The 26,375-nt window shown below is 43.8% G+C and overlaps 1 protein-coding gene across 1 annotated transcript in view; it reads left to right on the forward strand.

Moving 5' to 3' along the window:
• The window catches only part of MYH9 (myosin heavy chain 9), a 234,002-nt gene that overhangs the window by 66,089 nt on the left and 141,538 nt on the right, over window positions 1-26,375 (forward strand). The window contains exons 9-10 of the mRNA XM_069737169.1: window positions 15,716-15,859; window positions 18,406-18,501. Coding sequence (XP_069593270.1) covers window positions 15,716-15,859; window positions 18,406-18,501 — 240 coding nt within the window. The remainder of the gene's footprint in view (window positions 1-15,715; window positions 15,860-18,405; window positions 18,502-26,375) is intronic.

The following is a 26,375-nucleotide window of genomic DNA, read 5'->3' on the forward strand; positions in this document are numbered from 1 at the left end:
TTCATTTTTATTTATAGTTGGTGGATGCTTTCCTGAAGCGGAAAGTACTTGCAAGCAGCATAATACAAAGAATAGCAGGTTTACCCAGAATCCTTTGCAGTAGGCGGAGCTATGCAAATCATCTCTTTCCACCCCAGTCTAATCCACAGCGCTTGGAACCGCCAAGCGTGCAATGCTGCGGATTAGTTTCTAAATTTACACAGCCAACCAATTCCTACCTGTGGACACGTGTTTCGGGCTTTAGGCCCTCATCAGCACAGGGCTGGAATTGGTTGGCTTTATGGAGTGGGGCTCGGTGAGCAAGCGATACATATATGCTAGCCACCTTAGGGTCTCTCCCTAAGGTGGCTAGCATATATGTATCATTTTTATTTAAACATTCCAAAAATTCCTGTGAACCCCCCCCCCCCCCCCCCCAGTCCTCTAATAACCTTGGTCGCTCTTCTCTGCACTCGCTCCAGTTCAGATATGTCTGTCTTATACACCGGAGACCAGAACTGTACACAGTATTCTAAGTGTGGTCGAACTAGTGACTTGTATAGAGGTAAAATTGTTTTCCTCATGAGCATCTATGCCTCTTTTAATGCATCCCATTATTTTATTTGTCTTTGTACCAGCTGCCTGACACTGGCCACTAAATGTGAGTTTGTCATCCACCCATACTCCCAGGTCTTTTTCATTGACGCTTTTGCCGAGAGTTTTAGTATTAAGCATATAGTTATACATCTTATTACTTCTACCCAAGTGCATGACCTTACATTTATCCCCATTAAAGCTCATTTGCCATTTATCAGCTCAAGCTTTTAGTTTACATAAATCATCTTGTAATATAAAATTGTCCTCCTCTGTATTGATTACCCTGCAGAGTTTAGGGTCATCTGCAAATATTGAAATTCCACTCTGTATGCCCCCTACAAGATCATTAATATGTTAAAAAGAAGAGGGCCCAATACTGACCCCTAACCGCGACCCAGTCCGAGTGTGCTCCATTAATAACCACCCTTTGTTTCCTATCCCTGAGCCAGCTCTTAACCCACTTACACATATTTTCCCCTATCCCCATTATTTTCATTTTATGTATCAACCTTTTGTGTGGCACCGTATCAAAAGCTTTTGAAAAGTCCATATACACTACATCCACTGAATTCCCTTGGTCCAGTCCGTATCTTACCTCTTCATAGAATTTTGATGAGATTAGTCTGACAGGAACGGTCCCTAGTAAACCAATGTTGGTATTGGGTCATGAGGTTATTCCTCTTCAGATACTCCAGTATAGCATCCCTTAGAATGCCCTCCAGGATTTTACCCACAGTAGAGGTTAAGCTTACTGGCCTATAATTTCCGAGTTCAGTTTTTGTCCCCTTTTTGAATATTGGCACCACATTTGCTATACGCCAGTCCTGTGGTACAAACCCTGTTATTATGGAGTCTTTAAAGAGTAAAAATAATGGTCTATCAATGACTGTACTTAATTCCTGCAGTACTCGGGGCTGTATCTCATCCGGGCCTGAAGATTTGTCAATTTTAGTGATTTTTTTTTTTTTTAGACGCCGCCGTACTTCCTGCTGAGTTAAGCAGATGACACTTAATGGGGAATTTTTATTATCACTGATCATATTGTCTGCCATGGGATTTTCTTTTGTAAATACTGATGAAAAAGTAATTTAGGCTATGTTCACACGTTCCTGATTTCCCTCTTTTTTTTTTTTTTCAGGACTAAAAACCGCAGCTCTTGGCAGCAAACGCAGGTCCATTTTTTGGTGCTTTTTTGTTCCTTTTTTTGATGCGTTTTTTGATGCAGTTTTCTATGCAGTCTGTGTGTTTTTTCTAGGAAGTTTTTTTAGGGTTAAAATGGCTGAAAATACCCTACCCCTACCCCTAACCCTACCCCTAACCCTACCCCTAACCCTACCCCTAACCCAACCTTAGTGGGGAAAAAAAAAAAATCTTAATTTTTTTTATTGCCCCTACCTATGGGGGTGACAAAGGGGGGGGGGGGGGGTCATTTACTATTTTTTTTTTTTTATTTTGATCACTGAGGTTATATCTCAGTGATCAAAATGCACTTTGTAACGAATCTGCCGGCCGGCAGATTCGGCGGGCGCACTGCGCATGCGCCCGCCATTTTGCAAGATGGCGGCGCCCAGGGAGAAGACGGCCGGACAGACACCGGGAGGCCGGGTAAGTATAAGGGGGGGAGATGAGGGCACGAGAGGGGCGTCGGAGCATGGCAGGGTGGCATCGGAGCATGGGGGGGGTGGGATTGTGGCACGGGGGGGCAGCCACACTGCAGCGGTTCTGCACCACAAACCGCAGAAAACCCGCAGATATTTTTTTTCATCTGCGGGTTTGACCTCACAATGGAGGTCTATGGGTGCAGAACCGCTGCAGTTCCGCAAAAAGAAGTGACATGGTACTTCTTTTTTACCGCGGCTTTTTTCGCGATTTTCCGCAATGTGGGCACAGCAGTTCCTGTTTTCCATAGGGTACATTGTAATGTACCCTGCATGGAAAACAGCTGCGGACCCGCAGCGGGAAAATCGCGGCGATTCCACATGAAAAAAAGGATGGTGTGAACATGGCCTTAGCATATTGGCTTTTTCCTCATCCTCATCTACCATTTCACCCAGGCTTTTTTAAGGGGGCCAACACTACCATTTTTTTAGTTTCTCACTATTTACGTAGTTAAAGAATATTTTGGGATTATTTTTACTCTCTAGCAATGAGTCTCTCTCAATCTTCGCTGTCTTGATTTGCTTTTTACAGAATTTAATTTTCTGTATTTATTTAATGCCTCCTCACTACCTACTTCCTTTAATTCTCTAAATGCTTTCTTTTTGTCACTTATTGCGCCCCTTACAGCTCTATTTAGCCATATTGGTTTCCTCCTATTTCTAGTATGTTTATTCCCATACGGTATATACTGTGCACAGGTCCTATCCAGGATGCTAATGAACATCTACCATTTTCTTTGTGTATTTGTCTCAGGATATCGTCTTGTTAATTGCACTAAGATCCTCTCTCATCCATTGGAAATTTGCCTTCCTGAAGTTTAGTGTCCTTGTAACCCCTCTACTACACATCTTATTAAAGGGTACATGAAAACTTATTATTTTGTGATCACTATTCCACAAGTGAACCCCAACCCTTATATTTGCTATGTGGTCTGGCCTGTTGGTTAATATTGGGTCTAGCAGTGCCCCCCTTCTTGTTGGGTCCTGAACCAATTGTGAAAGTTAATTGTCTCTCATAGTTGTAAAAAAACCGATTACCTTTGCTGGAACTGCAGGTTTCTGTTCCCCAATGTATTTTAGGCTACTTTCACACTAGCGTCGTTTGGAATACGTCGCAATGCGTCGTTTTGGAGAGAAAACGCATCCTGCAAAATTGCTTGCTGGATGCGTTTTTTCTCCATAGACTAACATTAGCGGCACATTGCGATGCTTTACCACACGTCGCAACAGTCGTGCGATGGTTGCATCGTGTTGTGGCGGTCCGTCGGCACCAAAAACGCTGCATGTAACGTTTTTTGCTGCGTTGTCCGCCATTTCTGACCGCGCATGCGTGGCCGGAACTCCGCCCCCTCCTCCCCGCAGCTCAGAATAGGGCAGCGGATGCATTGGAAAAATGCATCCGCTGCCCCCGTTGTGCGGCGCTTTCACAGTATGCGTCTGTACGTCGGCCCGACGCACTGCGACGGGCCGAGTACGACGCTAGTGTGAAAGTAGCCATTAGGGTAGTTGAAATCCCCCATAATGACTTCTCCTTCTCGCAGCTTCATCTATTTGCTTTATGAGGATATTCTCCGTTGCTTCCATTATTTTGGGGGACTTATAACAAACCCCTATCAGTAATTTATTATTTTTTCCCCCTCCCCTGATCTCCACCCACAGGGAGTCTACATTTTCATTAGATTCACCTAATTATCAGGCAGGATGGGTTTTAAGGATGATTTTACATACACACCCCTCCCCCTCGCTTAGTCTACGTTCACATTTGCGTTGATGGGCGCTGCGTCGTCGACGCACGCGTCATGCGCCCCTATCTTTTTTTTTTTTTTTATCAGATAGATTTTTATTATCCGCAAAGAATAAACAAACGGAATATTTCTCATGACAATGTTTCATTAAACATTTACAGATAACTTTTTCCCCCGACCCAGAGCCCCCCCACCCGCCCAACCCCAGAGACCTCAGCCAGAGCCACCCCACTTCTCATCAACATACAAACATTTGAATAAACATCCGTTATATTTCCATTGAATACTAGGCTCCCTATATTCTCATTTATCATCCTAATTCAAGTCCATCCACGGTTGCCACAGCTTGTGGAAGATGTCCAGCTTATTCCTTTTGGTGTAGATACTTTTCTCCAAAGTAAGTATATGCTCAGTTTGCTTAAAAGGAACCTGTCACCTGAATTTGGCGGGACTGGTTTTGGGTCATATGGGCGGAGTTTTCAGGTGTTTGATTCACCCTTTCCTTACCCGCCTGCTGCATGCTGGCCGAAATACACACAGTTCCACTGCCAAATGACTAGCCGAGCCTCCGGACCCCTACGCACGTTTCGCTGTCGCTTTTTCGTGGAAGAAGCAACAGCGAAACGTGCGTAGGGGTCCGGAGGCTCGGCTAGTCATTTGGCAGTGGGACTCTAAGCCAGGTAATATGAGGAGGATCTGATTACATGCACTTTACATCCTGTTAGTGGTAGAAGGAAACAGGCAGTATCAGACTGATGATGGGTGTCTGCTTGTTTTAAATTAATTATAACCTCAGCACCTGTTATAAATTTTGCTTGTGTATTTTTTCCTTTCTACAAGATTGCATTATGTCAGGTGGCAGATTTATAATGCGTTTGTCCCCATATATTGTATTATTTGTGTATATCTATATCAATTATACTCCACTTTGCCTTCCTAGCCTCTGGTTTTGTTTGGTTTGAGGCACCTATTTTATGTTATGTTGTTCTATTTTATATTTGAAATAAAGAAATTGCTATTTTGTAAATTGTTTGAAGGCACTTCTTGATCCTATAATAAGGATTGTTATGTTATACACCTCTGGCATAATTTGAGAACGTTGAGTGATACGCCTTTCTCACCCATCTCTTCTGTAGAATAGCAACCTTTTCCTTCACTAGGTGAGTCTCCTGCAGACATATCACTGAAAACCTCTGTTTCAGTACATATTGGAAAATAGCTGTTCGTTTAGTAGCATTTGCAAGGCCCCTAACATTCCAACTTAGGATTTTAACCTCCCCACCCATTGTAGCTTATAGAAACAATGAATGAGTTCAAGCTCCCTAAGGTCTCAACCCCAACTTCACCCCCCCCATCCCCAATTCCCAACTGAAATAACTCTCTATCTCTCCCCTCTCTTAAGCCCACCCAACTCCTCTCTACTCTTAGGATATCAAAATAAACTCTCCCTCTCAATTTGAGATCTGGGAACGCTGTTTCACAGCCTAACGATACAAACTCTGCGTTCCTTCAGCTCCCCCGCCCACCATAGCCAAAATGCAAATTCCGTTGCGCCGCCGAACACAACCTGATGATATCAATATACCATAAAGTCACAGCATAAGTACCAGTTAACTATCAAACCAAACATAACAGTGAAGGGTTAACAATTGCTTCAGTAGCACTTAAATCAGTTTCAGCGGGTCTGCCCCGTTCTGATATGCTTAGTATTGAGATCCAGCCATTGTGACGCCTCCTCTGGATTTTGGAAAAAATGCACCCGATCCAGAGCCACCACCCTTAATTTAGCTGAGTAAATCATTGAATAACGGACATCTAAGTCTCGCAACCTCCTCTTGACCTCTCCAAACTTCATCCGAAGCTTTTGGACTGCCGCAGAGTAATCCGGATAAAGGGAGACCAGATTACCATCAATGGTCAGCTCATCACAATTCCTGGCTTTCCTCAACAAAATGTCTCGGTCCTGATAGTTCAGAATTTTAGCCAAGATAACTCTTGGGGCCGAGCCGGGGGGGAGGGGTCTGGTGGGCACACGGTGCGCTCTTTCAACGGCAAACATCTTAGTGAGGCCATCTCCACCCACAGCGTTTTTTAGCCATGCCTCAATATAAGCCGTGGGGTTGCTCCCTTCCGCCTTTTCTGGGACCCCCACAATCCTTAGGTTGTTCCTGCGGGATCGGTTTTCAAGGTCATCAGTCTTAAACTCCAGATCAGCAATACGTTGAATATACTTTTTTTCCCTGTTTAACAATTCACCAATCCGATCTTCTGCACTCCCAACCCTTTCTTCCACCACTTCCACTCTCTTTTCAACTTTACGCATAGCAGAGTTTAAAGCGACCATCTCTCCCTTTAATTCATCAGCTCGAAGGTTTAGAGCCCCCAGGGCAGACTTACAGTACATCACCACTGAAAATATGTCCTTCAGAGTCGGCTCCTCCATTTCTGGCATGTCAGACTGTGCAGGCAGAACAGCTCCTGCGGCCCTGGTAGGAGATCCCTGGTCTGACCCACTGCACTGTAGCTGAGCCCCTCCTTCCTGCTGTTCTCCAGGGGCACCAGCTGCTCCAGACTCCACACTTCCAGCCTCTGACTGCAGATTTACAGCCTCCTCTGACCTGGCAAATCGCTCCAACTTGGCGATCACATCCATCCTCCTCTGATAAGCAGCGCTTGTCCTCGCTGCCTCCTCTGCAGTCTCTGCGCCATCTTGGGCCTGTGAGCTTCCCGCAGCTGTCGGCTTCTTCTGTCTCCTGCGTGTCATCCTCAGATAAGATTCCGTTCCTTCGGGTTGCACCTCGCTCCCCGGGACTCTGTGCACTCCTGAGAGTATGATTGGCGTTCGGCGGCGCCTCTAAGGGGTTAATACAGAGATAATGAAGCGGGAGAGCTGTTGCACGTCTGTTCACATCGCCTGCTAGGCCACGCCATGCGCCCCTATCTTTAACATGGGGGGCGCATGGACATGTGCCGGTATGCGTTGTATTGCGTTTTACGACGCATGCGTCAATTTGACGCACCAGACAGGGCGCGGACGACGCTACTTGTAGCGTTTTCCCTGCGCCAAAATTCATGAACATTACTATCTTATGTCAACGCACATGTCAAAAAACGCAGTGTTGTGTAATGCGTTGTTGGTTGCGTCGACGACGCTGCGCCTAACAACGCAAATGTGAACATAGCCTTATCCGTTTGGTCATTTCTGAACAGACTATAACTTGCAAGGTTAACAGCCCAGTCATGGCCCTCATCCAGCCATGTTTCAGATATCCCCACCATGTCATAAATATGCTCCAACACCATTAATTCTAATTCGTCCATTTTGTTGGCAAGGCTTCTGGCATTAGTATACATAAATTTTATGTATCTCTCTGCACCTCTATTCTTTCTTCATTTAATTGATCTAACCCCACCCCTCATGCCACCGCCACCCCCAACTTCCTTATTAGTGCAGATAGAGACCTGGGCACAATCTTCCCCTCCTATAAATTGAATATCCTCCCCCCATTCCCTAGTTTAACCCCTTTACCCCCAAGGGTGGTTTGCACGTTATGGACCGGGCCAATTTTTACAATTCTGACCACTGTCCCTTTATGAGGTTATAACTCTGGAACGCTTCAACGGATCCCGGTGATTCTGACAATGTTTTCTCGTGACATTGTACGTCATGAAAGTGGTAACATTTCTATGATACTACCTGCGTTTATTTGTGAAAAAAATGGAAATTTGGCGAAAATTTTGAAAATTTCGCAATTTTCCAACTTTGAATTTTTATGCAATTAAATCACAGAGATATGTCACACAAAATACTTAATAAGTAACATTTCCCACATGTCTACTTTACATCAGCACAATTTTGGAACCAAATTTTTTTTTTTTTTTGTTAGGGAGTTATAAGAGTTAAAAGTTGACCAGCAATTTCTCATTTTTACAACGCCATTTTTTTTTTTTTTAGGGACCTCATCTCATTTGAAGTCCTTTTGAGGGATCCATATAATAGAAAATACCCAAGTGTGACACCATTCTAAAAACTGCACCCCTCGAGTTTCTCAAAACCACATTCAAGAAGTTTATTAACCCTTTAGGTGTTTCACAGGAATTTTTGGAATGTTTAAATAAAAATGAATATATAACTTTTTTTCACAAAAAGTTTACTTCAGCTCCAATTTGTTTTATTTTACCAAGGGTTACAGGAGAAAATGGACCCCAAACGTTGTTGTACAATTTGTCCTGAGTACGCCGATACCCCATAAGTGGAGGTAAACCACTGTTTGAAAACCAAACAACTGAATAATTTGGAACCCTAGAGCAATAGAAAACCAAACCAGAAAAAACAAGGATCCCTAAAAAACTTTTAATCACAATAGTTAAAAAATAGAAGACTTTATATATCACATATAGTAAAAAAGTACAAAGTGTACCTAAAAAACCCTATAACGGACTACAATAAATCCTGCCTGTCAGTGGAGGTTGGCACCCTAATTTACCGCGGTTGGCGCCCCCACTCCTCGGCAGCTGACCCTAGGGTCCCTTACAGTCCCTATAATAGGGATAGACAAAAGATAATGTCCCAAATACACCTCCGATACCTGTGATAAAAACACAAAAAATGGAAAAATGAAATACAAAAAAATAATAAAAAGAAAGAGATCGATTGCTATCAATCCAATTTGGACAAGATATATCTTTACACTCCGTTATACCCAGTTATCTGTAAGGGTATTTACTGTGGTGGTATGTATGGTTATGCGACACCCACCATATATTGCTATATAAAGCTGTGATAGCAATCGATCTCTTTTTTTTTTTTTTCTTTTTATTATTTTTTTTGTATTTTTTTTTTTTCCACGGGTATCGGAGGTGTATTTGGGACATTATCTTTTGTCTATCCCTATTATAGGGACTGAGGGACCCTAGGGTCAGCCGCCGAGGAGTGGGGGCGCCTACCGCAGAAAATTAGGGTGCCAACCTCCACTGGTAGGTAGTTAGTATAGGATTGTACTTCAGGGCTCACCAGGTTTCCTGTATTACAGGCCTTTTTAGGGATTTAAAAGGGTGAGCCGTCGAGGAGTGGGGGTGCCAACCGCGGTAAATTAGGGTGCCAACCTCCACTGAAAGGCAGGATTTATTGTAGTCCGTTATAGGGTTTTTTAGGTACACTTTGTACTTTTTTACTATATGTGATATATAAAGTCTTCTATTTTTTAACTATTGTGATTAAAAGTTATTTTTTAGGGATCCTTGTTTTTTCTGGTTTGGTTTTTTAAACCACTTTTTGGGCGCATGACAGAGCTTGGAAGCGAAGGAGCGCCATTTGACTTTTCAATGCAAAATTGACTGGAATTGAGATGGGATGCCATGTTGCGTTTGGAGAGCCACTGATGTGCGTAAACATTGAAACCCCCCACAAGTGACACCATTTTGGAAAGTAGACCCCCTAAGGAACTTATCTAGATGTGTAGTGAGCACTGTGACCCACCAAGAGCTTCACAGAAGTTTATAATGCAGAACCGTAAAAATAAAAAATCATTTTTTTTCACAATTATCTTTTCACCCCCAATTTTTTATTTTCCCAATGGTAAGAGAAGAAATTGGAACCAAAAAGTTGTTGTACAATTTGTCCTGAGTACGCTGATACCCCATATGTGGGGGTAAACCACTGTTTGGGCGCATGGGAGAGCTCGGAAAAGGAGCGTCGTTTGACTTTTCAATGAGAAATTGACAGGAATTGAGATGGGACGCCATGTTGCGTTTGGAGAGCCACTGATGTGCCTAAACATTGAAACCCCCCACAAGTGACACCATTTTGAAAAGTAGACCCCCTAAGGAGCTTATCTAGATGTGTAGTGAGCACTGTGACCCACCAAGAGCTTCACAGAAGTTTATAATGCAGAGCCGTAAAAATAAAACAAATTTTTTTCCCACAAAAATTATTTTTTAGCCCCCAGTTTTGTATTTTCTCGAGGGTAACAGGAGAAATTGAAGCCCGAAAGTTGTTGTCCAATTTGTCCTGAGTGCGCTGATACCCCATATGTCGGGGGGAACCACCGTTTGGGCGCATGGGAGGGCTCGGAAGGGAAGGAGCGCCATTTGGAATGCAGACTTGGATGGAATGGTCTGCAGGCGTCACATTGCGTTTGCAAGGCCCCTAATGTACCTAAACAGTAGAAACCCCCCACAAGTGACCCCATATTGGAAACTAGACCCCCCACACGAACTTTACTAGATGTGTTGTGAGAACTTTGAGCCCCCAAGTGTTTCACTACAGTTTATAATGCAGAGCCGTGAAAATAAAAAAATAAAAAAATTTTCCCACAAATTATTTTTTAGCCCCCAGTTTTGTATTTTCCCAAGGGTAACAGGAGAAATTGGACCCCAAAAGTTGTTGTTTTATTTGTCCCGAGTACGCTGATACTCCATATGTTGGGGTAAACCCCTGTTTGGGCACACGGGAGAGCTCGGAAGGGAAGGAGCACTGTTTTACTTTTTCAACGCAGAATTGGCTGGAATTAAGATCGGACGCCATGTCGCGTTTGGAGAGCCCCTGATGTGCCTAAACAGTGGAAACCCCCCAATTATAAATGAAACCCTAATCCAAACGCACCCCTAACCCTAATTCCAATGGTAACCCTAACCACACCTCTAACCCAGACACACCCCTAACCCTAATCCCAACCCTATTCCCAACCGTAAATGTAATCCAAACCCTAACCCTAACTTTAGCCCCAACCCTAACTGCAGCCTTAACCCTAGCCCTAACCCTAGCGGGAAAATGGAAATACATTTTTTTTTAATTTTTCCCTAACTAAGGGGGTGATGAAGGGGGGTTTGATTTACTTTTATAGCGGGTTTTTTTAGCGGATTTTTATGATTGGCAGCCGTCACACACTGAGACGCTTTTTATTGCAAAAAATATTTTTTGCGTTACCACATTTTGAGAGCTATAATCTTTCCATATTTTGGTCCAGAGTCATGTGAGGTCTTGTTTTTTTGCGGGACGAGTTGACATTTTTATTGGTAACATTTTCGGGCACGTGACATTTTTTTGATCGCTTTTTATTCCAGTTTTTGTGAGGCAGAATGACCAAAAGCCAACTATTCATGAATTTCTTTTGGGGGAGGCGTTTATACCGTTCTGCGTTTTGTAAAATTGATAAAGCAGTTTTTTTTCTTCGGGTCAGTACGATTACAGCGATACCTCATTTATATCATTTTTTTTTTTATGTTTTGGCGCTGTTATACGATAAAAACTATTTTATAGAAAAAAAAAATTATTTTTGCATCGCTTAATTCTCAGGGCTATAACTTTTTTTTTTTTTTTTTGCTGATGATGCTGTATGGCGGCTCATTTTTTGCGGGACAAGATGACGCTTTCAGCGGTACCATGGTTATTTATATCCGTCTTTTTGATCGCGTGTTATTCCACTTTTTGTTCGGCGGTATGATAATAAAGCGTTGTGTTTTGCCTCGTTTTATTTTTTTCTTACGGTGTTTACTGAAGGGGTTAACTAGTGGGCCAGTTTTATAGGTCGGGTCGTTACGGACACGGCGATACTAAATATGTGTACTTTTATTGTTTATTTAGATAAAGAAATGTATTTATGGGAATAACATATATTATTTGTAAAAAATTTTTTTACACATTTGGAAATTTTTTTTTTTTAACTTTTTTACTTTGTCCCAGGGGAGGACATCACAGATCGGTGATCTGACAGTTTGCGCAGCACTCTGTCAGATCACCGATCTGACTTGCAGCGCTGCAGCGTTACCAAGTGCCTGCTCTGAGCAGGCACTTGGTAAGCCACCTCCCTCCCTGCAGGACCGGGTTTCCGCTGCCATTTTGGATCCGGGGCCTGCAGGGAAAGAAAGGTAAAAGACCCTCGCAGCAACGCGATCACATCACGTTTCTGCGGGGATCTCAGGGAAGCATGCAGGGAGCCCCCTCCCTGCGCGATGCTTCCCTGCACCGCCGGCACATCGCAATCATGTTTGATCGTGGTGTGCCGGGGGTTAATGTGCCGGGGGCGGTCCGTGACCGCTCCTGGCAAATAGTGCTGGATGTCAGCTGCGATAAGCAGCTGACACCCGGCGGCGATCGGGCCGATCGCACTGGACGTACTATTCTGTCCTTGGGAAGTAGGGCCCACCTCACATGGACGGAATAGTATGTCTAATGGCAGAAAGGGGTTAAACACTCCTCCAACCTTCTAGCCATTTTTTCCCCCAGCACAGCTGCACCTTCCCCATTGAGATGCAGCCCATCCCTAGTGTAGAACCTGTAGCCAACTGAGAAGTCGGCTTAGTTCTGCAGAAACCCAAACCCAAACCCAAACCCCTCCTTCCTACACCTATTCTTGAGCCACTTATTAACCTCCCTAATCTGCCGTTGCCTCTCTGGCATGGTACAGGCAGTACAGGTCCTTCTCAAAAAATTAGCATATAGTGTTAAATTTCATTATTTACCATAATGTAATGATTACAATTAAACTTTCATATATTATAGATTCATTATCCACCAACTGAAATTTGTCAGGTCTTTTATTGTTTTAATACTGATGATTTTGGCATACAACTCCAGATAACCCAAAAAACCTGTCTCAATAAATTAGCATATCAAGAAAAGGTTCTCTAAACGACCTATTACCCTAATCTTCTGAATCAACTAATTAACTCTAAACACATGCAAAAGATACCTGAGGCTTTTATAAACTCCCTGCCTGGTTCATTACTCAAAACCCCCATCATGGGTAAGACTAGCGACCTGACAGATGTCAAGAAGGCCATCATTGACACCCTCAAGCAAGAGGGTAAGACCCAGAAAGAAATTTCTCAACAAATAGGCTGTTCCCAGAGTGCTGTATCAAGGCACCTCAATGGTAAGTCTGTTGGAAGGAAACAATGTGGCAGAAAACGCTGTACAACGAGAAGAGGAGACCGGACCCTGAGGAAGATTGTGGAGAAGGACCGATTCCAGACCTTGGGGAACCTGAGGAAGCAGTGGACTGAGTCTGGTGTGGAAACATCCAGAGCCACCGTGCACAGGCGTGTGCAGGAAATGGGCTACAGGTGCCGCATTCCCCAGGTAAAGCCACTTTTGAGCTACAGAGAAGCAGCACTGGACTGTTGCTAAGTGGTCCCAAGTACTTTTTTCTGATGAAAGCAAATTTTGCATGTCATTCGGAAATCAAGGTGCCAGAGTCTGGAGGAAGACTGGGGAGAAGGAAATGCCAAAATGCCTGAAGTCCAGTGTCAAGTACCCACAGTCAGTGATGGTGTGGGGTGCCATGTCAGCTGCTGGTGTTGGTCCACTGTGTTTCATCAAGGGCAGGGTCAATGCAGCTAGCTATCAGGAGATTTTGGAGCACTTCATGCTTCCATCGGCTGAAATGCTTTATGGAGATGAAGATTTCATTTTTCAGCACGACCTGGCACCTGCTCACAGTGCCAAAACCACTGGTAAATGGTTTACTGACCATGGTATTACTGTGCTCAATTGGCCTGCCAACTCTCCTGACCTGAACCCCATAGAGAATCTGTGGGATATTGTGAAGAGAAAGTTGAGAGACGCAAGACCCAACACTCTGGATGAGCTTAAGGCCGCTATTGAAGCATCCTGGGCCTCCATAACATCTCAGCAGTGTCACAGGCTGATTGCCTCCATGCCACGCCGCATTGAAGCAGTCATTTCTGCCAAAGGATTCCCGACCAAGTATTGAGTGCATAACTGAACATTATTATTTGTTGGTTTTTTTGTTTGTTATTAAAAAACACTTTTATTTGATTGGATGGGTGAAATATGCTAATTTATTGAGACAGGTTTTTTGGGTTATCAGGAGTTGTATGCCAAAATCATCAGTATTAAAACAATAAAAGACCTGACAAATTTCAGTTGGTGGATAATGAATCTATAATATATGAAAGTTTAATTGTAATCATTACAATATGGTAAATAATGAAATTTAACACTATATGCTAATTTTTTGAGAAGGACCTGTATTTCGGAAAATACCACGTTGGAGGTCCTTTCTTTCAGCTTGCAGCCTAATTCCCTGAAATCGTTTTTAAGGACCTTTTAACAAAGGTCACATTAAAGGGACTGTCACCTGAATTTGGAGGGACTTCAATCCAATATTGCAGCCAGCATGCAGCCAGCGGGTAAGGAAAGGGTGAATCAAACACCCGAAAACCCCGCCTCTATGGCTGAAAATTGTTCCCTCCAAATTCAGGTGAGAGTCCCTTTAAGAGGTGCAAAGACATCAAAAGTCATGGCACCGGCTAAAATCTCAGTAATTAGAAGGCAATCCTGTCACGTAGTGAAAATATCAGCTGGTTCAACTGATTGCCTATGAAAAGGGGTCTCATTACCAAGGTGCCACACAAACCTTTCATGATGGGTAAAGCCAGTGAGCTGCATCAGGACCTTTCCAGCCTTATTGTTGCTAAACATACTGATGGTATTGGTTTCAAAATCACTTTTAAACTATTGAAGGTTCCATTTAGCACTGTTGGGGCCATAATCTGGAAGTAGAACAAACTTCATTTTACCTTTAAAGGGAATCGGTCACCCCAAAATTCAAGAATGAGCTGCGGCCACCGGCATCTGGGACTTATCTATAGCATTCTGTAATGCTGTAAACAAGCCCCCAATGTATCCTGAAAGATAAGAGGTTAGATTATACTCACCCAGGGGCAGTCCCAGTTCGGGTCCGATGGGTGTCGCAGTCCGGTGCGGTGCCTCCCATCTTCTTACGATGACGTTCTCTTGTCTTCACGCTGCGGCTCCTGCGCAGGCGTACTTTATCTGCCCTGTTGATGGCAGAGCAAAGTACTGCAGTGTGCAGGTGCCGGGAAAGGTGGGAATTCCCTAGCAGGCAACCCCCACGTGTTCAGCCTGTCTAGCAGCCGCAAATCATGCAGCTGCAGCGACGAAAACGAAATCTCCGAGCACGCCAAAACACTTGGAAACCACCCGAGCATGCTCTGGGAAACCTGAGGATACTCTCATCACTACTTGTGACCATTACCTCTGACTTGTGGTCATTCAGGAGCTGCGGTCATAAAATGGCAGAACACAACTGTAGCATTGCTGGAAAGACCAGTCAGCGGCCTGTAAGCGTTTTGCTATGGGCATTAGTGATACTACTCTGGCAGAGAAAAACCCAGCTGGATTGTTACTTTAAACTAGCTGCTGCTCTATAGCAAACACTGGGGTGTTCCTTGTCACTGGTCTGCAGTGTTCCAAGTGTAGTTTTCATATACTGCAGTTTTGTTGTGGCATCTTGTAAGTGCAGCCACCAGCCTAATGAAAAATTGACAAATGCAGTGTCCAGAAATTGGCAAATAAGTCAGTTAACCTGCATTTTTCCTCATTTTTCTCTTCTCAATCACCACTTATATTATTATTATTATTTTTTTTTTTAAACTTGCTCCTCAGTGTAAATTCATTTATTTATTTATTTATTTTTTTCTGGAGCAGCGCAATTATGATAGTTTATGTAGTTGCTTTGTTTGTTTTTACTATTAGACCACAAATACAACACCATTCCCCCAACCCGCACCCCCAAAAAGTTTTTTCTATTTTCTTGAAGCTAAAAGGCAGGGAAGTGGCACACTCCTAAAGTCATAATTTGAGCCTTTTTAATATGCTGTACTGGAGCTTCTTAAAGCTCTTTAGGTTTAGCTTGAGTGACGCAGTGATGGATTTACAGAGAAGTATCTCTAACTTGTGTCTTGCAGCTGATCTTCTGCTAGAGGCCTACAACAAGTACCGTTTCCTTTCCAATGGACACGTTACCATTCCAGGTCAGCAGGACAAAGATTTGTTTCAAGAAACTTTAGAAGCAATGAGGATCATGGGAATTCCTGATGATGAACAAATTGGTATGTTTTGAAATCTTGTCGTATAGTAGCTATTGGAGAACCTTATTTAGTTTTTACTTCTCCTCGGTTAGGTAATTTGATCTAGTTTACCCCCTATACATCTTAAACATTTATGCTCTGATTCGATTAACCATTTGTCACCAGAATTGTAAGAATTTGGCAACATAAGTTCTCTACTTGGGGATAAGCTTTTAGCAGTTACTGACGCAGTTCTGATGAAGAGTGATAGTTCAGCCTTTGTGTGCGAATTTCATAAATTGATATACCGTAATCTTGTTGGGAAAGGATTATCTGTTAACACGGCTGGCTGTGGTGTCCAAGGCTTGTGCATCATAGCATTTATAACAGCTTATCTTGAAATCTAGATGAACGCTCAAAGAAAAGACTACACTGAATATCATTAAATGGGTTGTCTGGTCCAAATTGCCAAGTCTGCAGTCAGTGTGTGATTCCCCCCCTCCCCCCTTCCCCAGGGCTCGCACTGTGCGCTGCGGGGATTCACCAGTTTCAGACCAGGGAGGGTATGCATGAGTAACATATACTCCTGGCCAGTGGGCAAAGCTTCGCTTCCATACTCTTGTATGGAGCGTGGCCGTGCCCTGTCTAGTGATGCAGCTATCCAGTATGCATGACTGACTAGATGGCACAGCCTCACTCCAAACAAGTCACACAGCAAATGCAGACTTATCGGTTTGGACCAGACAGCCCTTCAAGAAGTTTTTTCCCTTTTCCAGATATTGTACGGCCCTAGTAGCCTATCAGACTATCTGCTGTGGCTTCCGGTGTCTGGCATTGGCTGCCATGCTGACGTCATGTCAGTTGGCGAGTTCAGCACTTCTACCAGTATAGACGGAGTGCCCACTTCAGAGCCACTAACCTCAGTGACTCGTACTGACGTCACATCAACAGTCAATGGCAGGCAACTGCATCGGAGGCTGAATATTATTCCAATCAGAACAATCCCTATGAATTCCACTATTCTTACAGTGCAGTGTGACAGGCAATCACATGGGGTAGTGGGTATTGAGAAATATCAACCAAACTGCTTTCTGTAATACAGGTTGCTGAAGACAGAATTTATTGAAGGGGTTGTGTGGGACTTAAACATTTAAATGAATTTTGGGTGGATGTGTAGTACCTGGCGGCAGCCACTATTCAATCAGCAGCTCCACAACTGAGCAGTTCTGGTGACACCTGGAACGGCTGATGAGCAGGGTATGCCAGGTGTGGTATGCCCACTGATGACCTAGCCTAAGGATTGGCCATCAGTGTGAAGTCCTGGACAACCCCTTCATTCCCTTGTTTTGTATTGGGGTCTTGAGCTTTCTGCAAACCACAATAAGTGACACTTGGGGTGTTATCTAGGCTATTACTAGAGCCTTCATAAACAGCGGAGGGAAAGGATTGGGCGAGTCCTGGCTCCTTCAAAACTAAGCTTTGTTTTAAACGGTCAGTTTTTAAGGACTTAGAAACTGCTGCCAGCGCTTTGAAAGTATTTCTTTGGAGAAAAAAAGAGAATTTTTCTTGTTTCTCTCATCAAAGAAACCATAAAATCAGCACAAAGGTGGCATCTAGTACTGTTGGCTTTTTTCATTTTTTGCTTGTCCCCATTCCCATCCCCACAGAACTTTAGAATTGCTTTGACAAGTTTGAGGTATAACGCTGATAAAACTCAGACATGTCTCCTTGTTTGTGTGGATTACTCAGCCGGCAAAAATACAGGTTTGAGAACAGCCCCGCAGACTAATGGTTGGGAGTTCCATTGGTGAAACACAGAACTATAAACGCTAGACATTTGCCTGGCAGTCAGCGATGCAGGCCAGCCTGCTAAGTCTAGCCAATTTCTCCTTTAGGCTACTTTCACACTTGCGTCGTTCGACGCACGTCACAATGCGTCGTTTTGGAGAAAAACCGCATCCTGCAAAGTTGCCCGCAGGATGCGTTTTTTTTCCCATAGAATTTCATTAACGACGCATTGCAACGGATTGCCACACGTCGCATCTGTCGTGCGACTGATGTGTCGTGTTTTGGCGGACCGTTGGCACAAAGTTCCATGTAACGTTTTTTGTGCGTCGTGTCTGCCATTTCCAACCGCGCGGCCGCAACTCCGCCCCCTCCTTCCCGGACCTTACAATGGGACAGCGAATGCGTTGAAAAACTGCATCCGCTGCCCCGTTGTGATTTTATTTCACAGTATGCGTCGGTTCGTCGGCCCGACGCACTGCGACGGGCCCGTACCGACGCAAGTGTGAAAGTAGCCTAATATAGTAAACTGTCTTAAACAAACCAGTAGCACCACTCTTACTTTACTAGAGCAGAATACAATATGAAGGCTTTCACCAAGGAGGACTAGTATATTGTGGTGCTAGTCTAATGCACGTGGTACCCTGACCCAGTTCCCTACAATGATGGTTGGGGGAGCGCTGTATAGCTGGGACTTGTGGCTGAAATCTAGTAAACTGCTAGAATCTTGACGGTGCCTTTACATATGTGCATATTTACCTGCTCAAGTTTGTGCTCTGTATTCCCATGCTTTCTTTTTGCAGGATTGCTGAAGGTGGTTTCTGGTGTGCTGCAGCTCGGCAACATAGCATTCAAGAAGGAGCGAAACACAGATCAGGCTTCCATGCCCGATAACACTGGTATATAATCAATCACCATTTAACAATTTGTTTTCTGCTTTAAAAATTGCATCTTAATAATTTGTGATCTCTACTTAATGTTTGTGGTTTCTGTAAAAACTAAATACTAGTCCTTTACAACTGATATATAGTGTAACTTTGCATGTCCGTATTAAACATTGGTCCTTATCAGCAAGATGTGATGTCTGCTGTGCATGAACCGCTGCTTAAGGGAAGAGATCTGTGAGGTCCTACAATAATGGGCTGCATAAAGTTGCATCAATGTGAAGCATAGGCTTAAGAGGCTTGATGCACGCTGCTATTGGAAATGCCATTTCTGGCATTAAACTGGTTTCACTAGCTGCTTTTCTGCAGAAACAAACATTTTTTTTTTTGTTGTTGTTTTTTTTTTTCTTCAGCATTTTCTCTCTCCAGGGCTGTAATTGCAGTTAAAGCAGCTAAGCACTGCTGTCAATCTTTTGTGCATCTGTATGGGAGATGTCATATCAGCTTCTGTGCCGGCTTGCCTTACATATAACTAAAGATTAGCCTTCATGGAAGTTCGGAGGGAACTAAAGAAAATACAGGATATAAATTAGTTGTGGGTGTACATAAGGGGAAACACTTTTTGGGGTGGTCCATATATACACTCCAGCTATTTCTAATGAGTAACCTGAAACTGCTTCTCTTGAATCGTTTAGTCACAGCCCACTTAGCTGCTTCTTCAAGGGAATCTGTCAAAGTGAAGATGCAGTCCAGTCAGCAGGCGGCATTTTGTAGAGCTAAGCAGATTGAATAGTTTTATGGGAAAAGATGGTCTAAACCTGTATCTTTTTTTAATAATTTGCTTATTCTGGTCTTTTCAGTCAAGTAGGTGGTCCTAATCCGTGGGGGTAATTGTCCGTCCTTGTTTTATTGTGCATACACTGTGTTGTTCCAAATTATTATGCAAATTGGTTTTAAGTGTCATAAAGATTTAAAGGGAATCTGTCACCCCAAAAATGGCCTATAAACTAAGGCCACTGGCATCAGGGGCTTACCTACAGCATTCTGTAATGCTGTAGATAAGCCCCCGATGTATCCTGAAAGATAAGAAAAACAGGTTATATTATACTCACCCAGGGGCTTTCCCGGTGTGGTTCGGGTCCGATGGGCGTCGCGGTCCGGGTCTGCGCCTCCCATCTTCATACGATGACGTCCTCTTCTTTGCTTCCTGCCACAGCTGTGCAGGCGTACTTTGCCCTGTTGAGGGCAGAGCAAAGTACTGCAGTGATTAGGCGCCAGGCCTCTAACCTTTTCCTGCGCATTGCAGTACTTTGTGTAGGAAAAGTGAGTGTAATTTAACCTGTTGTCACGATATTGTATGAAATGAAATATAATATGATGTTGTAGCTTTGTCCTTCAGCCCATGCTGGGGGCTAAAACCCCCCTTCTTTCTCTGGCTCTTTGTTTCTCTGTGTGCTTCGGAATGTATGGTAGAAGGGGGTTTTATTGCCCTGGCCATAAATTCCAGGCTCGAACCAAGTTACTCGTACCCCTCCCAACTACACTAGCAGAAACTGGTTTAGAAGCTTCCAGAATCCATGAGTCTTTGTTCTAATATAAGATATTGGGCTAAGGAGTTAGGCTAGAAAAAGGAAAAATACATATTCTTTACGTCCCTTGGCGGATCTGTCAACCGCTGTAAACATGAGCTTCTAACTCCATCAGGTAAAAAAGTAGGGATTTCTATGTAATTATACATCCCAAATAGGACATATTTGATCTCATTAGAATGCCAATGTTAATACGAGATCAATGCTGAGTTTGTTATAACTATGACATGTTCTGTAGCGGAGATACAGGCATTAGACAAATCTAGTAAGACTGAAGAGGTAGGACGGACTGGGTAAACCAACCCCTTTTAGTGATGTCGCCAAGCTGAGCTAGAAGTGTTATGCCAGACCCCAGCAGTGAGTCTGTCTTTAAAAGCTGTTCCTAACCAGTCCTAATGCACTGGGACAGATGGAAACTCCACTAGCCTGGTTGTCAGCAATGCTCTGAACACATGTAAGTGTTTTCTCGTTTAACCCCTGTTATTTTTATAACTACCTTGTACATATTTTCAATTGTCTCATATTGTAACCTCTTTATATAACTTTTTATAAACACTGCCTTCATTCGGAGTAAAATATATAAATTACTAGTTTTCGTTCTTCCTGTTCTTAAGCGTACCCTAAGTCTTCTGAAGGGAATTGTGCTACTGTCTTGGGTTAGCTTTGGACCTGTTTAATCGAAACTGGTGGCAGCTTACCGTGTGCAGGCCTTTGGGTGTCGTTGTAGCGACTGCGGCGTTGATAATTATTGTTCCTGCCTGAGTGGGAGTAGTTTATCGCGTCGCTGCAGCGTGCCCAATAGCCAGTACATAGCAGGCAGCCTTTCTGGTGACTAATTACCTTAGGTGCAGTACCTAATCTTACCTGAGTAAGGGGGGCACCAGAGAGCTGCAAGTTTCAAGTGGAACTGTAGGCGGGATATACATAAATCCCTGTAGTTTGTGGTATATTGCAGAGCAGTGGGATACCTAAAATAAGCCCCTGCTGTAAACTAAGAGGTCAATAGCCTTGTGTGTTTTTTTCATCACATTGTGGAGTGGAGGGATAACTAAGATAAGCCCCCTGCACATGTGGGAATCGTGACACCTGTTTTTCTTATCTTTCAGGACACATCGGGGGCTTATCTACAGAATGCTGTAGCTAAGCCCCTGATGCTGGTGGCCTTAGTTTATAGGCCAATTTTGGGGTAACAGATTCCCTTTAATTGTTTAGTGTTTCAAATAAACTCATGGATGGTATTGTTCCCCCCCCCACCCCCCAAAAAAAAAAAAGAAAAAAAAAGAAAATTTCATGAATAGCTGGTTTTTGGTCATTCTGCCTCACAAAAATCGTAATGAAAAGTGATCAAAAAATGTCACGTGCCTGAAAGTAGTACCAATAAAAACGTCAACTCATGCCGCAAAAAACAAGACCTCACATGACTCTGGGCCAAAATATGGAAAAATTATAGCGCTCAAAATGTAACGCAAAAAATATTTTTTGCAATAAAAAGCGTCTTTCAGTGTGTGACGGCTGCCAATCCTAAAAATCCGCTAAAAAACCCGCTATAAAAGTAAACCAAACCCCCCTTCATCACCCCCTTAGTTAGAGAAAAATTTAAAAAATGTATTTATTTCCATTTTCCCATCAGGGTTAGGGTTGGGGCTACGGTTGGGGTTTGGATTACATTTACGGTTGAGAATAGGGTTGGGATTAGGGTTAGGGGTGTGGTTAGGGTTACCATTGGGATTAAGGTTAGGGGTGTGTTTGGATTAAGGTTTCAGTTATAATTGGGGGGGTTTCCACTGTTTAGGCTCATCAGGGGCTCTCCAAACGGAACATGGCGTCTGATCTCCATTCCAGTCAATTCTGCGTTGAAAAAGTAAAACAGTGCTCCTTCCCTTCCAAGCTCTCCCATGCGCCCGAACAGTGGTTTACCCCCACATATGGGGTATCGGCGCACTCAGGACAAATTGGCCCACAACTTTTGGGGTCCAATTTCTCCTGTTACCCTTGGAAAAATACAAAACTGGGGGCTAAAAAATAATTTTTGTGGAAAAAAAAGATTATTATATTTTCACGCCTCTGCATTATAAACTGTAGTGAAACACTTGGGGGTTCAAAGTTCTCACAACACATCTAGATAAGTTCCTTGGGGGTCTAGTTTCCAATATGGGGTTAGTTGTGGGGGGTTCCTACTGTTTAGGTACATTAGGGGCTCTGCAAACGCAATGTGATGTCTGCAGACCATTCCATCCAAGTCTGCATTCCAAATGGTGCTCCTTCCCTTCCGAGCTCTGCTATGCGCCCAAACAGTGGTTTACCCCCACATGTGGGGTATCGGCGTACTCAGGACAAATTTTACAACAACCTTTGGGGTCCAATTTCTTCTTACCCGTGGGAAATTAAAAAATTGTTGGGTCGAAAAGATCATTTTATTTTTACGGCTCTGCATTATAAACTTCTGTGAATCACTTAATGGGTCAAAGTGCTCACCACGCATCTAGATAAGTTCCTTAGGAGGTCTACTTTCCAAAATGGTGTCACTTGTGGGGGGGTTTCAATGTTTAGGCACATCAGTGGCTCTCCAAAAGCAACATGGCATCCCATCTCAATTCCAGTCAATTTTGCACTGAAAAGTCAAATGGCGCTCCTTCGCTTCCAAGCTCAGCCATGCGCCCAAACAGTGGTTTACCCCCACATATGAGGTAATCAGGACAAATTGTACAACGTTTGGGGTCCATTTTCTCCTGTTACCCTTGGTAAAATAAAACAAATTGGAGCTGAAGTAAATTTTGTGAAAAAGTTAAATGCTCATTTTTATTTAAACATTCCAAAAATTCCTGTGAAACACCTGAAGGGTTAATAAACTTCTTGAATGTGGTTTTGAGCACCTTGAGGGGTGCAGTTTTTAAAATGGTGTCACACTTGGGTATTTTCCATTATATAGATCCCTCAAAATGACTTAAAATGAGATGTGGTCCCTAAAAAAAAAAAAAAAAAAAAAAAAAAAAAATGGTGTTGTAAAAATGAGAAATTGCTGGTCAACTTTTAACCCTTATAACTCCCTAACAAAAAAAAAAATTTGGTTCCAAAATTGTGCTGATGTAAAGTAGACATGTAGGAAATGTTACTTATTAAGTATTTTGTGTGACATATCTCTGATTTAATTGCATAAAAATTCAAAGTTGGAAAATTGCGAAATTTTCAAAATTTTCGCCACATTAACGTTTTTTTCACAAATAAACGCAGGTAATATCAAAGAAATTTTACCACTATCATGAAGTACAATATGTCACGAGAAAACAATGTCAGAATCACCAGGATCCATTGAAGCGTTCCAGAGTTATAACCTCATAAAGGGACAGTGGTCAGAATTGTAAAAATTGGCCCGGTCATTAACGTACAAACCACCCTCGGGGCTTAAGGGGTTAAAGGGAAACTACTGAAAAACGATCCACATTATTAAGCAGGCCAGAGTTTTCAATTAACTTGGGAAAGAAGGATCTCTCTGCTGCAGAAAAGCATCAAATAGTGCAATGCCTTGGTCAAGGGATGAAAACACTTACGTTTTCGAGAAATATCGAAGCATGATCATCATACTGTTAAGAGATTTGTGGCTGAATCTGAGAACAGACGTTTTTGTGCTGATAAAGGCAGAATGAGGAAGGTTTTTGCCAGGCAAGTTCATCGGATTAAAAGAGCAGCTGCTAAAAAGCCATTACAGACCAGCAAACAGATATTTGAAGCTGCTTGTGCATCTAAAGTCCCTCGAACCTCAAGGTGTAGGATCTTTCTATGGCTAGCTTTGGTTCATAAACCTACTATTCGGCCACCCCTAAATAGTGTTCACAAGCAGAAACGGTTGCAGTGGGCCCAGACATACATGAAGACTAATTTTCAGTCTTGTTTACTGATGAGTTTCAAGCAACCCTGGATGGTCCAGATGGATGGTTGGTGGATGGCCACCATATCCCAACAAGGCTGCGACATCAGCAAGGAGGTGGAGGAGTCATGTTTTGGGCCTGAATCATAGGGAAACAGCTGGTAGGGCCCTTTAAGGTTCCTGAAGGTGTGAAAATGACCTCTTCAAAGTATATAGAGTTTCTGACAACTTTCTTCCATGGTATAAAAAGCAGAAACGTGCCTTCAGGAGCAAAATCATCTTCATGCATGCCAATGCACCATCTCATGCTGCAAAGAATAACTGAGTCATTGGCTTCTTAGGGCATAAAAGGAGATAAACTCATGGTGTGGCCACCATCTCCCCCTGACCTCAACCCTATAGAGAACCTTTGGAGTATCATCAAGTATAAGATCTGTGATGGTGGGAGGCAGTTCACATCAATACAGCAGCTCTGGGAGGCTATTCTGACTTCATGTAAAGAAATACAAGCAGAAACTCTCTAAAAACCCACAAGTTCAATGGATGCAAGAATTGTGAAGGTGATATCAAAGAAGGGTTCCTATGTTAACATGTAACTTGACCTGTTAGGATGTTGTGGAATTAAATAGTGTTTTTGTTCAGTGAATGTGACCTCCTAATGCTGCAAATTCCACAAATGAGCATTCATTTCTTTAAAACATATCAAATGTAGAAATTCTACTGTGCCTAATAACTTGGAACCGTGTGTTTTTTTTTTTTTTTTTTAGTTTTTATTCTTTTTGGAGATTATACTGTTATCATTTGGAAGTTTCTTCAACAATATTCAATGTGTAATCTAAGGCTAGGGTCACATTGCGTTAGTGCAACCCGTTTAGCGCTAGCGGGTTGCGCTAACGCAATGTTTTTAATGTGGCAGCGTCCCGGGGTCGCGGTAACGTCCCCGCTCTCGCAGATCCCCGATCTGCGAGAGCGGGGAACGGACCGCGGGCGCGCCTCGGACACTGCAAGCAGCGTCCGCGGCACACCAGGAAACACCGGCGTGTCGCTAGCCGAACATGGCACGCGCTAGTGCTGCACGTTCCCATTGCCGTGAATGGGCGCGCTAACTGACGCGTTGCACGGCGTTAATTTCGCCGTGCAACGCTGTTCGTTAGCGCGTTCCCATTAACGCAATGGGAACCAAGCCTAACGGGTGATGACTTTTATTAGACTGTCATTTGCACCCACCATTTAGGAAAATTCGAGAAAAATATAATTTGCATAATAATTTGGAACATGATGTATACAGATGCCTGCCAGCAAATGGTCACAACCACCTTGACTGCAAGGTTTAAACTAAATCTATTCCCACAGACCAGTACATGTACTGATACTCCTCCAAAATGTTGCCTGCTCTTTAGACTACATTTTCAGTGTGATGAATACAGTAGTCATTCCTGCCTGAGGCCAATGGTGGAGATTTTCTTCTCTCAGAACTGATCAGACAACTGAAGGTGGATCCCCAGCTGTTGGGCTGTAAGGTGGATCCCCAGCTGTTGGGCTGTAAGGTGGATCCCCAGCTGTTGGGCTGTAAGGTGGATCCCCAGCTGTTGGGCTGTAAGGTGGATCCCCAGCTGTTGGGCTGTAAGGTGGATCCCCAGCTGTTGGGCTGTAAGGTGGATCCCCAGCTGTTGGGCTGTAAGGTGGATCCCCAGCTGTTGGGCTGTAAGGTGGATCCCCAGCTGTTGGGCTGTAAGGTGGATCCCCAGCTGTTGGGCTGTAAGGTGGATCCCCAGCTGTTGGGCTGTAAGGTGGATCCCCAGCTGTTGGGCTGTAAGGTGGATCCCCAGCTGTTGGGCTGTAAGGTGGATCCCCAGCTGTTGGGCTGTAAGGTGGATCCCCAGCTGTTGGGCTGTAAGGTGGATCCCCAGCTGTTGGGCTGTAAGGTGGATCCCCAGCTGTTGGGCTGTAAGGTGGATCCCCAGCTGTTGGGCTGTAAGGTGGATCCCCAGCTGTTGGGCTGTAAGGTGGATCCCCAGCTGTTGGGCTGTAAGGTGGATCCCCAGCTGTTGGGCTGTAAGGTGGATCCCCAGCTGTTGGGCTGTAAGGTGGATCCCCAGCTGTTGGGCTGTAAGGTGGATCCCCAGCTGTTGGGCTGTAAGGTGGATCCCCAGCTGTTGGGCTGTAAGGTGGATCCCCAGCTGTTGGGCTGTAAGGTGGATCCCCAGCTGTTGGGCTGTAAGGTGGATCCCCAGCTGTTGGGCTGTAAGGTGGATCCCCAGCTGTTTGGGCTGTAAGGTGGATCCCCAGCTGTCGGGCTGTAAGGTGGATCCCCAGCTGTCGGGCTGTAAGGTGGATCCCCAGCTGTCGGGCTGTAAGGTGGATCCCCAGCTGTCGGGCTGTAAGGTGGATCCCCAGCTGTCGGGCTGTAAGGTGGATCCCCAGCTGTCGGGCTG

Source organism: Ranitomeya imitator, chromosome 8 (genome assembly GCF_032444005.1).
Source record: "Ranitomeya imitator isolate aRanImi1 chromosome 8, aRanImi1.pri, whole genome shotgun sequence".
Taxonomy (NCBI): domain Eukaryota; kingdom Metazoa; phylum Chordata; class Amphibia; order Anura; family Dendrobatidae; genus Ranitomeya; species Ranitomeya imitator.